Here is a 20,207-nt window from a genome sequence, read left to right on the forward strand (position 1 = left end):
AGAAAACAGGGGACCAGATAGCAGGAATTATACAGTTTGAGCCAAGACACAGCATCAGCCCTGGGAGAAATCAACCAATAAACATGCAGGGGAGAGGAACAGGGCACATAAATGAACTCTGGAAATTTACACGGCATATAGCAGTGTGCAAGAATTTTGACAAATGAGGCATTTATTTTAACATGGTAATAATTAAGGGAATCTGTGACAAGCAGTGACCAGGGGGGTGCAGCCTCTGTCCTCGGGTACCCGTTCTGTCCCAGGCATCTTGAGGGAAGCAGGAGGGCGGTGTAGTAAACAGTTCAGATCTTGTCATCTCCCCCTCTGTGAGTTCCTAGCGACCTCTGCCCATAAAAGCAGAACATGCCGAAGAGGAAGGAGACCGGTGCTGCTTGGTCCCAAATCTCCCGCTTCCCTTTTAGATAACCAGAGACTCCACTGCGCTTCAGATACTAGTTTTCACCCATTATCCCTCCTTCTCAACAATGGAGGTGAACAAGGGCTACTGATAGTATGTGAAAGGGTGGCCATCTATGCGTGCAGTGAACTGGGTCTGGGTCCATTTAGTTATTTTGGATTAGAGTTTCACATGATCACAATCTGTCTGCTTTCTACCCTTTAAGGTGTGTCAGATTCAGGGGACATCAATGAATTTCACAAATGACAGAATCCATATGCAGAATCATGCACAGTTACTGCACTAGCTTAGTAAATATTTAAAGGTCAGGTTCTGAAAATCAGTCACAAGTGGCCGATATATATATATAAGGCATGTATTCACTAAACTGCAAACTATGTTCACAGCATAACCAACATACAACATTTAGGCCAAATTAGCCATCATGTTCAAACTCTGATAGCTTGGTTTAAGTTTTGTGAGTTGGATGAAGTCACTGTTTAGTAAATAACGCCCCAAAAATCCTGTTTTGGGAGAATGATAGAGAGGAGAATCCCCCAAATATTGGCAACTGTTACATCATACCTGTTTCCTCCTCCCCATGCTCAGGGTTCTGATCCTCGCCCAGGGAGCTGACATTCACTGTGGCTACCACAGGGATATCCTGTGGGGTGTCTTCAGAGGTCGGGGTCATGGGGGGTAAAAGGTCACTATGGCCCTGTGTCACATGATCTCCAGCTGGACATTCGGCCGGCTCCGAATCTGAAACACATGTAATCTGTGTCAGTAATGAACCATTAACTCTCTCACTGCTGGAACAGGACACTATCTATCATCAGACATATTCCCTCTGTATAGTGTGTAGAATTACTAATTGTATATATAATAATATTATATAATACATAGTATAGACACACAGGACAGAAAGGCCACTTTCACCTGAATATATACATCATAAATTGCTACTGCGCCAAGCAACACAAAGTAAAAAATCCATGCACTCCATTCTAAACTAGCCTTCCAGCTCAGAATATTTATAAAAACACCAGTGCCCAGGTAAAATAATTGGGGGGGCTTGCTATGAAATAGGATCAGACGATGTATAATCCTCCTTCCGAATCTAACTCTAACCTAATTATTTCACCCCACAGAGGTACTTGTATAATCTGTATATGCTTTAGAGTTGGTTCAGGGTGTGCGGATTACTTATACTTATAAATGTATGTTAATTACCCAACACATTTATATACAGCTGTAATGAGACCCCTGATTCTATAAATCATATCTCAAATCATTAGCCTTTTCTCTGTAACATAACGCCACCTTGTGTCCATACAGTGGTACTGCACAATGTCTACATACATATAGACCCTCTTCAGAAAGCCTTACTCAAACAAAATCCAGGCAAGCTCGAAGAGACTTAAGTTTTTGCTAATTTGCTAAATTTATAACAAACATTAATACGATTCATGCATTAGAAGGGTCTATCCTACCCCCTCTCCACCTCCACTTACCACCTCCCCAATTTATTAGAGTAGAATAGTGAAACTGTGTGTTAGAATATGAGTTCTGCTCAGTGTGAAAATAACATTCAATACCCACTGAACATATTAATGTTAAAACCAATTGCAGGATTACGGTTCGTTTTTCATTCATTTCCATGAATCCTGTTGACACATTGAGCATGTAGTATTTTCATTGGTTGTTCCTGTTTGACATCACGAATTACCCGTCACTTCACGCCATTTACTGTCAGTATTGAGAGAACCAAGCAGACGCGTTGTAACATCTTTACATCAATATCATTGTCCCCCATTGCAATATATTTTCCCTGGGGCGCCATTATTATTGCTTTATGTGTTTTATTTTTCACCAACTGGCTGCGGGATGAAGAGAAACTATGAGGGTGATTCACTAAACTCCCAACTGGCAAACAAGTCCAACTGGTAAACTTGGAGAATTTTTCCAGATCGGCTACTTTGGCTTACATTTTTCCATTTGAATTTCAGGAGACGCACGCCCATTAAAACATAAAAGCAGTAGGGGTAAGTTTTACCCGGCTATGGTTGATTTTGTATAGCACTTAATACCGCACATTATTATTTCTCTTTATAAAGTGCCAACATATTCAGCAGCGCTGGACATCAAGCAATACTCCATATTTACACAGCAAACCCTCCGGAAACTCCACATCTTTCAGTTAAATTCATCAGCAAGCGTCTACATCGCTGGTGGTTTGCGGGTGCTCCTTGACATCTAGAGCTCACAATATGCAGACTCCCCCATCCATTGAAAGTGTGAGACAGAGATGATAAAATGTTTGATGATCCCGTCATTGTATTAATGTCTGTCATTGTCAGGCGGTGTCCCCATTTACAGCGCACACTGTACGAGTCCCACCTCGTCAGGCAGCTTCCTGTTAAGCTTTGTGGATGGGAGGATCTATAGCTCAGTAAGAAGCCTTGTAGCTGCTATCAGCTCGGGCAGCAGTTCCATTCACACTTTCTGATTATGTAATTGCAGCTAAATGCTTAACTACATATCCCATATTCAATGCAGAGGATTCAGCTCTCACTGAACACAATGGGTAAGGTAGGATTGGGTAGCCGATGCCAGTTACTTCCCAGCCTAGGTTACACAGCTGCAAACTTCAAATGTGCATGCTATTGTATAGATATATAGTTGAAGGAATGAGGGTGCACTCAGAAGGATTTTAAAATGGTAGATTTTTACTTAAGTGTCTTCATAACAAAGTGACAACAGTCAAGATCAACGTTTCGACCCTAATAGGGTATTTTAAAAAAATTCTGAGAAAGACCCTATTAGGGTTGAAACGTCGATTGGGAATGTTGTCACTTTGTTATGAGACACTTAAGTAAAAATGTACCATTTGAAAATCCCTCTGAGTGCACCCTCATTCCTTCAACTATCTACAGTACGCGGTTTGCACCAGGTTACCTATTGCCTCTTTTCCACTTAGCAGTGAGTGCCAAGCCTATTATATTTATTATTTATATATATTTTTAAGCTTGTTTGTGTTTGTGTGTATATTTGTTTTAATAAAATAGGGGTAGAATCTCTGTCCCTGTAACCCTTCCTTCCCAAAAAAGGTGCAGACTCGAACATTCAGCCCATAAGGCTCGACTTATCCTCTTTTTCTTCAACACTAGATTTTAGACCAGTGCAAAAAATAGTTTGAGCCAATTTGTCCAAATAAAATTCCTTGTAATTATTTAACTAATCTATTCAGAACTAATCTGTACAGGTTAGATTGATTTAGAATAGTTTTTACCTCCACAAGTGAGATTGATTCAGAATCATTTTACCTGTACGATCAAGTCAGAATCCTTTTACTTGTTCAGGTGAGGTTGATTCAGAACCATTTTACTTGTGGTTGTATCTGTACAGGTGAGATATAGGATTTAGAATAATTTTACCTGTGGTTTTACGTGTACAGGTGAGATCAATTCAGAATAATTTTTACCTGTACAGGTGAGATTGGTGCAGAATTGTTTTACCTGTGGCTTTACCAGTACAGGTGAGATCTATTTAGAATCGTTTTGCCTGTGGCTTTACCTGCACACTTGAGGTTAAAGATGAATTTGAATATGTAATAGATTTTTGCCTTCACCTGTACATAATGATTTTTGGTGTATAAACAAGCCATCTCTGTACCGTAGCAATGAGATGATATTAAAGATACAGACACAATGTAAGAACTTAGTCAAATTGAATACTGGTACTTTCATTGCACAGCATCCCAGCAGAAGCGGTATGTACATGTTTCATGCTTAACCTAGAATGTAGCAAAATCAGTATTCTATATTCAACCTGAATCACAAGTGTTTCTCAATTTCTTTCTTATATGTGGAATTATGTACATTAAAGGGGAACCATCATATCCGGGAATTTTTAATATCATGTTTATTTACGAATTACATTTACCAAATACATGTTTGTGAAGTCTGAAAAATAAATGTAAAAAAAAATGAAACAATGATTAACACGAGTTATAGAACATTTTCAATGTTTTATTCAATTGCATAATCTCCAGAAAACTGACGGTTCCCCTTTACACATTGCAGATTTATTTACAGCATGTGAATGACCAACATATGCTCAGCAGCCTCCATTCTGCTGTATTTTACAGCACTGTGTCCCACACCCAGCCTCCAGTCTGCTGTATTTTACAGCACTGTGTCCCACACCCAGCCTCCAGTCTGCTGTATTTTACAGCACTGTGTCCCACACCCAGCCTCCAGTCTGCTGTATTTTACAGCACTGTGTCCCACACCCAGCCTCCAGTCTGCTGTATTTTACAGCACTGTGTCCCACACCCAGCCTCCAGTCTGCTGTATTTTACAGCACTGTGTCCCACACCCAGCCTCCAGTCTGCTGTATTTTACAGCACTGTGTCCCACACCCAGCCTCCAGTCTGCTGTATTTTACAGCACTGTGAAAGTGCACAAGTGATAAAATAAAAAGTGCAAAGTTTCTATTTTGTTTCATTTGTTCATTATAACTTGAAACACAACAGTTTATCCCCAAAGCCAAGAAGAATATCATTTCGGACTTAAATCAGATCATTTGTCTGAGTAATGGATCTCTGAAGGGCACAATGGAAGAATGAACGAAGGGACTAATTGTGCAATTAACTATATTCTGCCATGTGCAATTTGTGCATTTAAATTCAATAAATTGGTATCCTTATGTGTGATTACCATATATACTGGTACCACTACAAAATTAGGGAGCTGCTGTGTTTACTAGATAGATCCCTAATTTGGTACCCTTAAATTAACACTACAGTATTAGAAATACAAAACTGTATTCCAAATGCCATAGTGTCACTCTGTCTATTTCTGTAGGTCCTCTCCCCCAATCAGCCGGCAATTAAAGGTCTAAAAACCCTATTTACACTTACCTGTTTCCAGTGATGAGTGCCGCACGCGCATCAAAGCTTCCCCATAGGAAAGCATTGACCATGGCGATTTTGAAGACATTAGACGTCCTCTTGCAAGGCATCAGGACTTACAACGTCCATTCATGCAGTCAAACTCCATTTGAATCTGCTAATTTGATACCCTTAAAGAAACACTATAACGTAAGGAATACAAAACTGCATTCCTAATGGGCTGTAGGTCCCCCCACACCTGGCAATTGAAGGTTTAAAAACCCTTTTTATACTTACCTGTTTCTGAATCGATCTCCCCCTCCAGTGACGTCAACTGTAGGAAAAGCTTGATTCAGGGGATTTTGAAGATATTAGAATCGACTAGCAAAGCACAAGGACGTTCAGCATCCTTTCAAGGAGCCAAACCCCATTAGAATCCAGTAAGTGTCTCTAGTTGCTGTCCGGGCTCCCTCCATAATTTAGTACCTTAAATATGGCAATTCCACATACCAAATTCGGGAGTTATCTACTTATCTAAACCACTGAAAGACTTGCCAGCAATCGCAGCATTCCATTCGTCCTAATGGAAATAACTAAACAAAAATAATGGCAATGAACAATGGAAGAATGAACGAAGGGACTAATTGTGCAATTAACTATATTCTGCCATGTGCAATTTGTGCATTTAAATTCAATAAATTGGTATCCTTATGTGTGATTACCATATATACTGGTACCACTACAAAATTAGGGAGCTGCTGTGTTTACTAGATAGATCCCTAATTTGGTACCCTTAAATTAACACTACAGTATTAGAAATACAAAACTGTATTCCAAATGCCATAGTGTCACTCTGTCTATTTCTGTAGGTCCTCTCCCCCAATCAGCCGGCAATTAAAGGTCTAAAAACCCTATTTACACTTACCTGTTTCCAGTGATGAGTGCCGCACGCGCATCAAAGCTTCCCCATAGGAAAGCATTGACCATGGCGATTTTGAAGACATTAGACGTCCTCTTGCAAGGCATCAGGACTTACAACGTCCATTCATGCAGTCAAACTCCATTTGAATCTGCTAATTTGATACCCTTAAAGAAACACTATAACGTAAGGAATACAAAACTGCATTCCTAATGGGCTGTAGGTCCCCCCACACCTGGCAATTGAAGGTTTAAAAACCCTTTTTATACTTACCTGTTTCTGAATCGATCTCCCCCTCCAGTGACGTCAACTGTAGGAAAAGCTTGATTCAGGGGATTTTGAAGATATTAGAATCGACTAGCAAAGCACAAGGACGTTCAGCATCCTTTCAAGGAGCCAAACCCCATTAGAATCCAGTAAGTGTCTCTAGTTGCTGTCCGGGCTCCCTCCATAATTTAGTACCTTAAATATGGCAATTCCACATACCAAATTCGGGAGTTATCTACTTATCTAAACCACTGAAAGACTTGCCAGCAATCGCAGCATTCCATTCGTCCTAATGGAAATAACTAAACAAAAATAATGGCCGAGTTCGGGCCGAAACAAATCTCCCAATGGAAGAAATTATTTTTGTCAAAATTCATTCGGACAAAACACAAATCTCCGCCATGCTCAAGTCTAGTATAAAATGAATGTAGAACATATTTTAGATTTAAACTGCCACCAATAAAGAAAGAGCTAGGCTTCCATATTAAATGTTCCCCCAAAAATGTCTATGAAACCGCAAAAAGCAAAAGCAAGCACCCAGCATTGGCAGAATAACCGTGTGTTTCACTGAATCTGAAGCAGGAATTTTGGGGAATCAATGGAATTGTAGCAGATTTTTTAGATTCAGTAATTATGACATTTGCAATCCCTCTGCAACTCCCAATTTAGTGAATAAGCCCCACAGTTTCACAGAACTTGCCTCTGTCCATGATCTCCAACAAACCCTTCTTTATGAGCTCGTCGCGGCTCTGCCTTGAAGATATCTTCTTCTCAAGAGCTGGAGGGAAAGAAAGAGGTATATCAGAGCAACTTAGATCTCACTGTGCAGTACAGATGAATCATGGGTACCTTGAAATACTCTCCTCATCATATTCTAGGTATATCTCAGTTCACATGTTTGTGTTTCACCCTCAACATGCTCCTAAAGCTCTCATCACTCAGAACGGGTTAACGAGATGATTGACCCATCACTTTTGTTGATTGTGCTTAGCGATCAATATTCATTTATCATTTAAATGGCTTGTCATTGTTAACTGAGCAGACCTCAAGCAACACAAGCAAATGGTTCTCTCGGGTATTTCAGAAAAATCCTTAACATGCTGATGCTTTCCCAGAATGCAAAGCATCTGTGTCCTCCTCCTTTCAGGATGGCATACCTCCAAACCGAAATATCTAAAGCAGGCCACGCTGTCTATAGAAATTCTGGGGTGGATTTAGCAATGTGTCGCCAACACTTTTACGTCTAATTTTCTGTAAAGATTTTGTTCAATTTACTAAACCTGTTTGTTTTTTTGTGTTTTTTCATCTGTTACTTCATGTGCGTTGTTTTTTTTTTTTGTTTCACTTTTTTTTTTTTTAAAACACGATAAATTTGTCTGTCTTCTGAAATGGATATTTCTCCAAAAAACTGGCGTAATTTTGAAAATTGTCACTTTTTAGATCACTTTTAGAGCATATTACTAAATACGATTAAAATAATGATGGAATTAACAGTCATTTTTCAGAATACCTCAATAATGATCCAATTTTATATTTGTACATGTATGTCAGTGATCACAGCCCTGCATCTTGTGGCAATCTGCTGCTAATCAGCTATACAGTGATATCACCCAGTTAGACCTACGTTCTCTGATTGTGACCCCTCTGTATAGAGCAGGATGACGAACACTTCTTCAAACCAGTCTATTATTACTGTAAAACGGAATCCTTACTGGATACATTGATCAGAAATTATCTACCTGTTTCTACAGGTGTAAATATGTTAGTACATACATTAGCATATATTTCCACAGGAGAGATAATACATGAGAAATATTGCCATTATGATGTTATATTCCCTTTCATTTACTAAATAAAACAATACGGAGATTCTGGCCAGCCAACCATTTTTGGGCAACAGGCTGCATTTCCTACATTTCTTACCTGCAGATGTCTGCTTTAATTTTTCGTTCTTCTTTTTCCTCCACTTCCATGGTTTAAAGATCCTGCCAAGCGTGGCCAACTTGCTGTTTCTTCGAGCAGGGGGTGTACGCATCCCTGAGACCAGATACTCCGAACGCAAGGCGAGGGACTGAGCCATCTCCTCTGGGAACCAGAAAAAGAGGGAAACAATGGTTGGTTAACCAACAAGACTCAATGGGCAGTTAACTATCTGGGGACAATGACCAGTAACACGGATATCAGGGACCCCAGCTCATCACAGCTCTATGTAATTTGTGCTATAATATTCTAAAGTTCTGGATACAATTAAAAACTGAAATTTTATTATTTTTTATTTTGAATCGAAAAAAAGACAATTACCATCTAAACCTTATTTAAAACACACACAAAAACATGGATTTTAAAAAATTAGGTACAAACAAGATTAAACAATATAAACAAACAAGATTAAACAATATAACAAACAAGATTAAAAAATCTAAACTTGTATAAATTACCACTGGAGACATAAGGAGGTGACTAGGAGGACAATCTGACCATGTACTGGTGTCCTACACATGCAGGATATTTGAAAACGTGCTCTAACTATCTCTTTGTACTAGAATACAATTGGTTAAACCCAAAAAGTCTCTAAAATAAGACCGTAAGCACAGTAAAATATTTAAGGATTATGAGACTTTGACAAACTGCCCTTTGCCACTGGCTTTTGGAGGAGCCTAAGTGCCAGCCTCCAGCCCTATGACCTGGAGGCAACCGTAACAGAGACCAAATGTTTTTATCGGTTCTGTTTGCTGCTGAGGTGATACATCTCCTGTTCTTGAAGCCACTCGTAGTAGACAGCTTGAATACATTGTTAAACAAAATATTAAAGGGACACTATAGTCACCAAAATAACTTTAGTTTAATGAAGCAGTTTTGGTGTATAGATAATGTCTCTGCAATGGTGCCCTGTACAGAAACAAATCCTACCTAAGCTCTACAGTAAAGGAAAAGATTGTACAGCAAATGCTGATGCCAATCATTGATTATGGGGATGTAGTATATGCATCTGCATCGCAATCCCACATTAATAAACTCAACACATTGTATAACTCGTTCTGCCGATTTGTGCTACAATGTAATTACAGGACCCACCATTGTGACATGCTAAAAGAACTAAACTGGCTGTCGCTGGAATCCAGACGCACCGTTCATCTTTCCAGCCTTGTGTTTAAGAGCTTTTCTGGGAAACTCCCACCCTACCTGAACACAATGCTATCCCTGGCTGTTCCCACTTCCTATAACCTCTGATCCAGTACCAACACTTTACTTAGTCTACCCCAATACAAAAAGAAAGCAGCTCGATCCTCCATTTCCTACTGAGCGCCGCAATTGTGGAACGACCTCCCGCACAATTTAAAATCTTCCATAAGCTTAAAGTCCTTTAAGAGATCCCTCTCTACATACCTCAAAACAGAATGCACCTGTCATGGTTGATTATATATTTCCTACCTGTTCTATGTTAAATTTTGTATATATTGTATATTAATACTGTTTTTGTATTTTATTGTACACTAACTGTAACAATGCAATGATTTGTGGACCCAGGACATACTTGAAAACGAGAGAAATCTCAATGTATCTTTCCTGGTAAAATATTTTATAAATAAATAATAAATAAATAATGTCACTGCTCAATTCTCTGCCATTTAGGAGTTAAATCACTTTTGTTTCTCTTTATGCAGCCCTGGCGACACCTCCCCTGGCTGTGACTGACACCGCCTGCACAAAACAAAAATTGTTTAATTTTCAATCAGACGTAACTTAATTTAAACGCCTTTATCTCCTGTCCTGTAAATTGAACTTTAATTACATACTGGAGGCTCCTGCAATGTCTAGCAAGCTATTAAAAGATCAGGAGATTCATTCTAGATTAAACAGAATTTGCAATGAAGGAAGTTTAAACTTTGGATCTCTCTTTACAGGAAGTGTTTAGGAAGGCTGATATTTAACTCCTAAATGGACGAGAATTGAGCAGTGAGACTGCAGGGGCATGATCTATACACCAAAACTGCTTCATTAAGCTAAAGTTGTTTTGATGACTTTAGTGTCCCTTTAAATTGATGAAATTCACTTGTTGACAATCTATTTCTTTATACCTGAAATGTCAAAGTATTGAATGTAACTCTTGAGTATTGAGTAACAATATTGAGTAACAATATAAAGGGGAGACCCTCAGGCCAATAGATGCCATCTGTCCATATTTTGTCAAATTGTATTTGATTCATATGACAAAAAAAGCCCCCTTACCCAAAGAGACACTTGATTTCAAAGACTGCCATTTAGCTGCAGAGGCGTGGAACCCTGTAGCGGATCAGGAAGTAGCCACAGCCTCGACAAATTTCACTCAACGATTTCTCAGGCTGGGTACATCCAATCCGGATGCTTTTTGGACATGTTGCTTGGGAGAGATAGCCCTGTCTGTGGATGCATAATTGTATTGATACTGGTAATAAAAAGTATGATTGTAATCAGGGCCGTATTTAATACTGATTGGCCCCCGGGCAAGCATTTGCTTGGGCCCCCTGGATCCTGCCCTCCCCCCACTCCGAACCACAGGCTCCCTGGCATGCAATCACGGCCTCCACCCCAACCTAGTAATGGAACTAATGTAGAGTGGGCCTGGTGCAAGAATTTTTGGGGGGTCTCCCCTCTAGTGTAAGAGTGGAGAAAAGATAGATACCCATCTGTTGTACAACTTCCACAATGCTGTACCAGCTGGGTATCTACCATTTGGCCATTTTTGTAGGGTTGTATTTGTAAGCAGTGTTTGTACATTTGAATGTAAGCATGTTTTGTTACAGAGTATGTGTGTGCTTGTAGGGGTGTACAGGGAGTGCAGAATTATTAGGCAAATGAGTATTTTGACCACATCATCCTCTTTATGCATGTTGTCTTACTCCAAGCTGTATAGGCTCGAAAGCCTACTACCAATTAAGCATATTAGGTGATGTGCATCTCTGTAATGAGAAGGGGTGTGGTCTAATGACATCAACACCCTATATCAGGTGTGCATAATTATTAGGCAACTTCCTTTCCTTTGGCAAAATGGGTCAAAGGAAGGACTTGACAGGCTCATAAAAGTCAAAAATAGTGAGATATCTTGCAGAGGGATGCAGCACTCTTAAAATTGCAAAGCTTCTGAAGCGTGATCATCGAACAATCAAGCGTTTCATTCAAAATAGTCAACAGGGTCGCAAGAAGCGTGTGGAGAAACCAAGGCGCAAAATAACTGCCCATGAACTGAGAAAAGTCAAGCGTGCAGCTGCCAAGATGCCACTTGCCACCAGTTTGGCTGCAACATCACTGGAGTGCCCAAAAGCACAAGGTGTGCAATACTCAGAGACATGGCCAAGGTAAGAAAGGTTGAAAGACGACCACCACTGAACAAGACACACAAGCTGAAACGTCAAGACTGGGCCAAGAAATATCTCAAGACTGATTTTTCTAAGGTTTTATGGACTGATGAAATGAGAGTGAGTCTTGATGGGCCAGATGGATGGATTGGTAAAGGGCAGAGAGCTCCAGTCCGACTCAGACGCCAGCAAGGTGGAGGTGGAGTACTGGTTTGGGCTGGTATCATCAAAGATGAGCTTGTGGGGCCTTTTCGGGTTGAGGATGGAGTCAAGCTCAACTCCCAGTTCTACTGCCAGTTTCTGGAAGACACCTTCATCAAGCAGTGGTACAGGAAGAAGTCTGCATCCTTCAAGAAAAACATGATTTTCATGCAGGACAATGCTCCATCACACGCGTCCTAGTACTCCACAGCGTGGCTGGCCAGAAAGGGTATAAAAGAAGAAAATCTAATGACATGGCCTCCTTGTTCACCTGATCTGAACCCCATTGAGAACCTGTGGTCCATCATGAAATGTGAGATTTACAAGGAGGGAAAACAGTACACCTCTCTGAACAGTGTCTGGGAGGCTGTGGTTGCTTCTGCACGCAATGTTGATGGTGAACAGATCAAAACACTGACAGAATCCATGGATGGCAGGCTTTTGAGTGTCCTTGCAAAGAAAGGTGGCTATATTGGTCACTGATTTGTTTTTGTTATGTTTTTGAATGTCAGAAATGTATATTTGTGAATGTTGAGATGTTATATTGGTTTCACTGGTAAAAATAAATAATTGAAATGGGTATATATTTGTTTTTTGTTAAGTTGCCTAATAATTATGCACAGTAATAGTCACCTGCACACACAGATATCCCCCTAAAATAGCTATAACTAAAAACAAACTAAAAACTACTTCCAAAAATATTCAGCTTTGATATTAATGAGTTTTTTGGGTTCATTGAGAACATGGTTGTTGTTCAATAATAAAATTAATCCTCAAAAATACAACTTGCCTAATAATTCTGCACTCCCTGTATTTGTATGTACTGTTACCATAGGAATGCAGTGGTGTACTTGTGTGAAGTGTTTGCATTTGAATGCAGGGGTGTGTGTTTGTATGTAGTGTTGGCTGTTAAATGCAGGTGTGCTTTTGTGTGTTGAGTTGGTGTTGTATATAACTTTAGCGCTGGCATATACACACACACTAGTACATACACACTCAGATGCACACTTTGACACACAGATACACAAACTTTGATACAGACACTGGCGCGCACACAGATACACATTGGAAATCTACACATAGATACACATGCAGAGGTGTATTTGTGCGCAGTGTTGGTGTTGAAATGCTGGGATATATGCATTGCCACATACAAATAGATGCACACTTACACAAACAAACTGAGATACATACAGGAACACAGACACATGCAGTGGTGTATTTGTGTGCAATGTTGTTGGAAGGCAGGAGTGTATTTGTGTGCAGTGTTAGCGTATGTGTGTGCAGTGTTGGCATTGGAATGCTAGGATGAATGCATCACCACACGCATAGATACACACACATACTGACACATATATACTGTGATAAAGTGAATCCCCCCCTATCAGGATGGAGCACTAAGGAAAAGGGAATTAATCAAGTCCGAATCTATGTGGATTTTTAAGCTAAATACAATGACACCCAATGGCCTAAATGAGGAGTTGGATTTGTTCTAAGCCCTGTATATTGGTATATTTTATGTAGCAACACAATCTTTATCATTGTGAATATGGCATTCATATTCGAGATTGTATTGTGGGTCTAACTAGTATACACGTTTGTATTTGTGTACATGCACTTATCTTGGTTATCCAGTGCGGACCATGTGACAGCATATACATTTTTATGCACCTTTATGCTTATATATATATTTTTTGAGATCCGTTTTTGGGTCCTTCTGGACAAACTACCGTCCGTTTGTTAGTCTGTCTAGTCGTTTGTTTAATTCTTTATTTGATATTTGATATATAATTTGTTTCCCCCCCCCCCTCCCCCCCCCCTTTTCATTGTAAAGATTAATAATTTAAAAAAAATTTTAGGTGGCTTAACTTTAATGTATTTGTCAATATTATTACCTACTTATTTATTTATCAATTTGTATTTGTTGTTTACATATATATTTTTTTATATATATATGTCTATTTTCATTATTGTTTAATTTTTCCTTTGTGTAACACTTATTTGTATAGCAATAGTTCCTATATACATAGGATTGTGATATATGATAAGTACCCTACTAGTACTTATCTCTATTGCTAACTATCAAAGCTGATTGTGGATCCAGTCCAGAACTTACCTCCTGCCCAGTTTTATTGAGCTGTGCTATGGCTATTTAAACTCTGATCTTCGGCAACTCCCTTGTCTTGAAAAAGTCCCGTGGGAGGGACGAAACGCGTCGATGAGTTGCAGCTGATTTCGGGACGTCCTGCTCTGTTGCTGTGGGAAGTTATAGCTGTGTGCCGGTTTCCTCGGGAGTTGATTTGCTTCACACTGCGGTCTTTTTTGAAGATACCGACCGCAGTGCAACACAACATACCCAGCGTGAGAGAGTATATCTTGGCCCCATTGGAGGAGTGTTTTCCATCTACACCGCGGTCTTTTTTGAAGATCCCGACCGCGGTGCAACGGCTGTTCCAGCGGTTATTTTATAATTAGTGGCCACTGTTATTCCTTCCCATCTATACCTCGGTGGGGGCCCCCACCGAGGCAAGGTACTATTTTTATATTTGTGTGATACCTATGTCCTGTTTATTAATTTGTTAGTATTGGTCACACCTCCAGATACTTTGTTTCATTTTTTCGACAGAGTATCTGTTAGGTGTTCATCCTGGTTTTTTATTTCATCTTTTATTTTATCAGGATTTGTGTATCCACTTTGATTGGTTATTTACCCTATAGCAACAGATCTAGTTCGTCATAATTGCATATGTTTTTTAGATGTCTTGATTATAAAGGTCTTTTTTACTTATTAAATATACGTTTGTATTATAAGTGTTATGCTTATTCTTTATTTTACTTTTTAGGAGCGCACATATACTTGTTCAGATTTTGAGCTTACACTCTATTTAGGTCACTTGTAGTTATATGTTGCAGCCCATATAAATTTTTTTGTTTCTAATTACACCTTTCCATTAGTTTTTATCGTGATAAAGTGAAGGCAGAGAGGCCTTTAACATTTAACCCCAGGGGAAGTACGTGTTGTATGTGTGGTGTGCAACACAAATCTGCGTTTGTATGGGCCCCTGGGGTGGAGCATTTGGAGAGCAGGGTGGGCCAATACTCCACTCCTCAGTTTATACACAACTGGGAGAAATAAGGTCCAGGCCAGAGTTTTTTTGAACTATCTCCAACCCACTGCTCAGCTGCAGATAATCAGCTGTTGCAGTGGGAATAAACCCCTCCCTGCTAGGCAGGTAAAGGGGGATTGTTGGCTTCCTCCCTGGAAGCAGGTAGGAGAGAGGCTGTTCTCTCCAGTGAGAGAGTCAAGGAGACTGAACACTGGGAGTGCAAAAGGAAAGAAGTCAAGGCTGGTTTGGAGCACTGTGAGTGCAGAAAGGAGAGCAGAGGGTTACTATCTAATAAGGTTGGTGTAACCCAACGATAAGTTTTGTTAGTTTAACCCTGATAGAGAGGGATATTATAAGTGAGTCAGTGCTCAGACGAGCTAGTTTTTTGTTTATAGGGATTTGTGTTATATTTATGTTATCAGTTGCTGCGGTCTCCTGTGTGGACTTACAAATAAAGTGCCTGGATTATATGCAAATAAAAGGACTGTGCCTGTTCTTTACCCTAGAGGACCGTGCTATCTGCAAACAAGGATCACAATACATATACACACGCACACATACACATTGACACACAAATACACATACACAGATATACATTCACACAGACACACAGATGGACACAAATAGACAGATACACACACTGACACAAACACAGCCAGATACACACACAGCCAAATTCACACACACACATATAGCCAGATGCACTGACTAAGACTCATGTACACACACACATATCAATTTATATCATATTTTAGACACCCTCCTGTCTCCTTACCTTTTGGGCAGTGGCGTACATACCGCCCTGCGACCCGGTATTTATGCCACTGTTGCCATCCTCTTCTCCTGGGGGGCCCAGGAGCCGGCCACCTCAGGGCCCCCCGAGGCTGGCACTGCTGTCACCCGGCGGGCAGGCTGGCGGGCACGTGAGGGAGCACTCTCCCCTGTGTGCTCCCTTGCGCACTGCACTGATGCCAGAGCTGGAAGATGACGTCATGAGAGAGTGCTCCCTCGCGTGCGCGCCACCCTGCCCGCCGGGTGATACCACTGGACCCCAGGGAATCCCCTCAGCCCTCCCACAGGTAAGAAGGCTTGGGGATTACATTTAAAAAAAGAAAGTGTGTTAGTGTGTGTGTGTGTTAGAGTGTGTGTGTTAGTGTTAGAGTGTGTGTGTGTTAGTGTTAGGGTGTGTCAGTGAGTGTTACTGTGTGTGTGTTAGTTTGTGTGCGTTTGTTAGTGAGTGTGTGTTTTGTAAGTGAGTTAGTGTGTCTGTCTGTCATGGAGTGCGTATGTATGTCTGTCACTGATTGTGTGTCTGTCAGTAAATGTGTGTCTGTTAGCTAGTGTGTATGCGTCTGTTCGTGAGAGTGTGTGTGTGTGTCTTAAGCACTTACCTTTCTCCAACGCCGGACTCCCTTGGCGCTGGGGATCTTTCCGCCCCGATCCGCATCTCAGCTCCAAATGCGCATGCGTGGCTAGAGCCGCGTGCGCATTCCAATCGCCCATAGGAAAGCATTACTCAATGCTTTCCTATGGACGTTCAGCGTCTTCTCACTGTGATTTTCACAGTGAGAATCGCGGAAGCTCCTCTACCGGCTGTCAATGAGACAGCCACTAGAGGCTGGATTAACCCTCAGTGAAACATAGCAGTTTCTCTTAAACTATGTTGTCAGCTGCAGGGTTAAAACCTGGCACCCAGACCACTTCATTGAGCTGATGTGATCTGGGTGTCTGTAGTGGTCCTCTAAGTGAATGTGTATCTGCATGCACTGGCGTACATTCCACGGCCGCAGGGGTCGCAGCCCTGCGACCAGGTGCCCGCCGCCATCTGTTGCGGCCCCAGCCCGCACAGAGTAAGCGCGTGGGGGAGGTGGGGTTTGGCCCACGGATCAGTTTTCGCACCGGGGCCCCATGGGTTGTGTGTATGCCACTGCTTTCGGGTACAGAAGGGGTGGCTTCCCTGGTGTCCAGTGGGAGCTGGCTAGCCAAGGCTGATGGGAGTCTGACTTCCTTAGTCCCTCTCCCCTTTCTGTGTGTGCCTCCTCCACCTTCCCAGAGGAAAACTTCCTCCCAGCAGTCAACATGAAAGGGGCACTTTGAATCGTTCTTAAAGGGCCGAGGTTTGGTCTCCAGCAGGGGGCCCATGGGGCAGCTGCTTTGGGCCCCCAAGGAGTAACTGGGCCCGGGGCAGCTACCCCGTGTGTAATATTTTGTTATACAGCACCTGGAGATGTCTGGAGATTAATAAAGTCAGCAATAAATAATTGAATTAGCTCCCAGAAATAGTAGCGCCTGGTCAGAAACCTATTGTCCCTGTTGATGACCCCCTGTTGTTATTGACCCAATAAATATGGCTGTTTGATGACAATAAATGTTGTTGTTGTACTATTCACTATGTGTCGCCTAATGTTTAGGGATGAGCTATAATCACTAAATCGCAATATTCGCCACTATTAATGGAGGTAATCAGCCAGAGTACTGGGCTCAGTTACAATTCCCAATACAGGAAACACAATAATTAGAGTTTCACTTCCTGACTCTCTGTCCAAAGTATTTGTATGGTACAACAGAGAGATACAACCAAGCCAATTCACTGCAGAATTTCAGGCACAGGAAGGCATGGTTTAACCCTTACAATGCCACTTAAGTGACATGTAAGGAAGCACATGAAATGCCAAGTGTATTAGCACACAACGTGGGAGATATTTTTTTTCATTATTTTATTCTTTATTTTTGTCATGCATAGATATACAACAACATGTGCAAGGTACCCCAACGGCATTCCTTGCACTAATTTTCAACAATAATCAATAAACAATATCAGTGGAGTAGTCAAGATTACAAGCACGTTTTCTTTTTGTTATCCACGTTGTAGTTAGGTGAACGAGTAGCTGTACATTGCTGTATTAAAACATGAGTACTGTCTACGCTGGTGAAACATTGTGGTGTAGCATGGCTAAGAAAGAGGTCTGTGTATCAATAATCAAAAGATTTGATATGTGTAAGTGTTAGGCTTCTTTGGGTACGCCCGTGCCTGTGTTGGGTCACTTTTGCATGCCTGTGTGTGATGGGGGTGACCACCCTGCTCGATAAGGGGTTGTTACTGCTTCAGATACATGTCGTATGACCTTTTGTTTTAGCAAGGTACGGAGGTTGGTGTGTGGCATACGCAGAGCTCACTCCGGGTCCGGTTGCCGTTTAGTGGCAAGCTGTAAATCAGGTAAATCAGGCCTCCGTGTGAGGGAGTGTCTAGCCGCCATGCTATAGATTTTTACACCTAACTCTGGTAGTGTGTGTGCAAAGTTAGTCTTGCTAGATTCAGACGGGAGGGGGTGGGTATTTTGGCCTATGGACCGCTCATCTGTGGGTAGTGAATGTGTTGTTACCTGCACTTTGTGGGAGCAAAACCATCCAACTAGGGAGGGTAAAGGCACTTCAAAACATATGCAAAGAGGTTAAAACTCATTAAAACAAGGTAAAATAAAACAACACAATCGGGATGACCCGGTATTCTATTGCCTGCTGTCTCAGGTAGTCCCTGAAGCGCTGTGAGTGTCTCTGGGTCCGCGTGGGACAAAGGAGGTTACCCCCTCCGGGTTCCATTGGTGGGGAGGTTTGCTTGGTCCCGGGGATTCGGTAGCGTGTAGAGAGTCCTGCGGCAGTCCCAGAGTGGACAGTAAGGTTGTCGCTTCTTGTAGGTCTCAGGCTACATACTTGTTGTCCCCCTGGATGACTTGCAGCGTTCGGGCCTGGTACCATCTGTAGCTTAGTCCATTTCGTTGTAGGAGTGTAGTAAAGGGCCTGAGTGAGCGCCACCAGGCAAGCGTGCCCCCGGTGAGGTCTGCAAAAAAGGACAACTCCATGGATTCAAAGGAGTATAGTGAGCAGTTCCTGACCGCTGCCATCACCGCTGCCTTATCCGCCTGCAGCTGGAAGCGCAGGACAAGGTCTCGGGGCGCTGGTGTCGAGGCTTTGACCGGTTTCAGGGCCCTGAAGAAGCCGTCCAAGTTGATATTTCTCGCTTGTTTCGGTGTTAACAAGGCATCGCAATAAATGTGGCATCTCTGCTGGTGGGATGCTTTCCGTAATGCCCCGGATCTTGATATTGTTGGCCCGGCGGGCGTCTTCCAGGGCTGCAAAACGTCGGTCTTGCGCTTCGTTCAGTTGTCGGAGGTCTTTGACCTCTTGCTGCAGTGCCATTATTTGTTTCTTGCAGGCGCCTGATGCTGTCTCCAGGGCCCCCATTCGGCCCGTCAGATTGTGGATGTCGGCCCGGAGTGTTGCGACGTCCGCCTGCAGCGTCCTTTGCAGGTCCGCCAGCAGTGATTTCAGGACTGCCGTCATCATGGGTGCGGTATCCGCCGTTTGGGCGCCCGTGAGTGTTCTTTGCACCATAGGTAGGTCTGCCTCTTCACCACCCGATGAGAAGTCGTCAGACAGCTCAGAATATGTTTCGAGGCCCATTTTGGGCCTGACATTTTCACGGGTCTGTCGCAGGAGTTCCGCAATATTTGGCCCCTTACTTGGCTTGTCTGGTCTCAATTTCTTTGTCTTGCGACCCATCACCTTCCCCTGTCTTGCACGAGGTCTGTTGTGCCGTTAATTATCGTTTTTGTCGGTCCCAGTCTGTAAGTTTAGGCCCAAAAGTGCAGGAGCTCGTGGGCCATGCGACTGCACTGTCAGCCTGGGAGATACTTATCAAAGATGATAAAGCATGTAACGACTGGAATTTGTGTCTGGTTCCTTCATGCCTCTCGTTGGTCAGCAGCTGGTACACAGCAGGGAGTAGGAATTTTATTTAAAAAGTACAACATATCATTATCACAAACTTATTCCAATATTCCGGACTTTAAATATTCTACTATTCAAGCTTGCAAAATGTGCTAATTAGTGTGATAAACTGGTAAATGCAGATCTTCCTGTAATCAATCCCTCTTAGCGGTGTGTCTTGTAATTCTATGATTCATGGAGAGATATCTTCACAGTAAACTGTATGTCATAAATAACATTGTTACCCTTGATGTGCTTGGTTTGTCGTCTCTATTCTTGAGGGCCCTTCTGGATCCATACTGACAACCTGTACCATATT

At 41.9% G+C, this 20,207-nt stretch overlaps 1 protein-coding gene across 3 annotated transcripts in view; it reads right to left on the reverse strand.

Annotated features, from left to right (window-relative positions):
* The window catches only part of PHACTR3 (phosphatase and actin regulator 3), a 100,135-nt gene that overhangs the window by 57,810 nt on the left and 22,118 nt on the right, over nt 1-20,207 (reverse strand). For all 3 annotated transcript variants that reach the window (XM_063459626.1, XM_063459628.1, XM_063459627.1), the window contains 3 exons: nt 8,401-8,562; nt 7,178-7,255; nt 983-1,159 (listed from right to left, as the gene is read on the reverse strand). In XM_063459626.1, coding sequence (XP_063315696.1) covers nt 983-1,159; nt 7,178-7,255; nt 8,401-8,562 — 417 coding nt within the window. The remainder of the gene's footprint in view (nt 1-982; nt 1,160-7,177; nt 7,256-8,400; nt 8,563-20,207) is intronic.

Source organism: Pelobates fuscus, chromosome 6, assembly GCF_036172605.1.
Source record: "Pelobates fuscus isolate aPelFus1 chromosome 6, aPelFus1.pri, whole genome shotgun sequence".
NCBI classification, from domain to species: domain Eukaryota; kingdom Metazoa; phylum Chordata; class Amphibia; order Anura; family Pelobatidae; genus Pelobates; species Pelobates fuscus.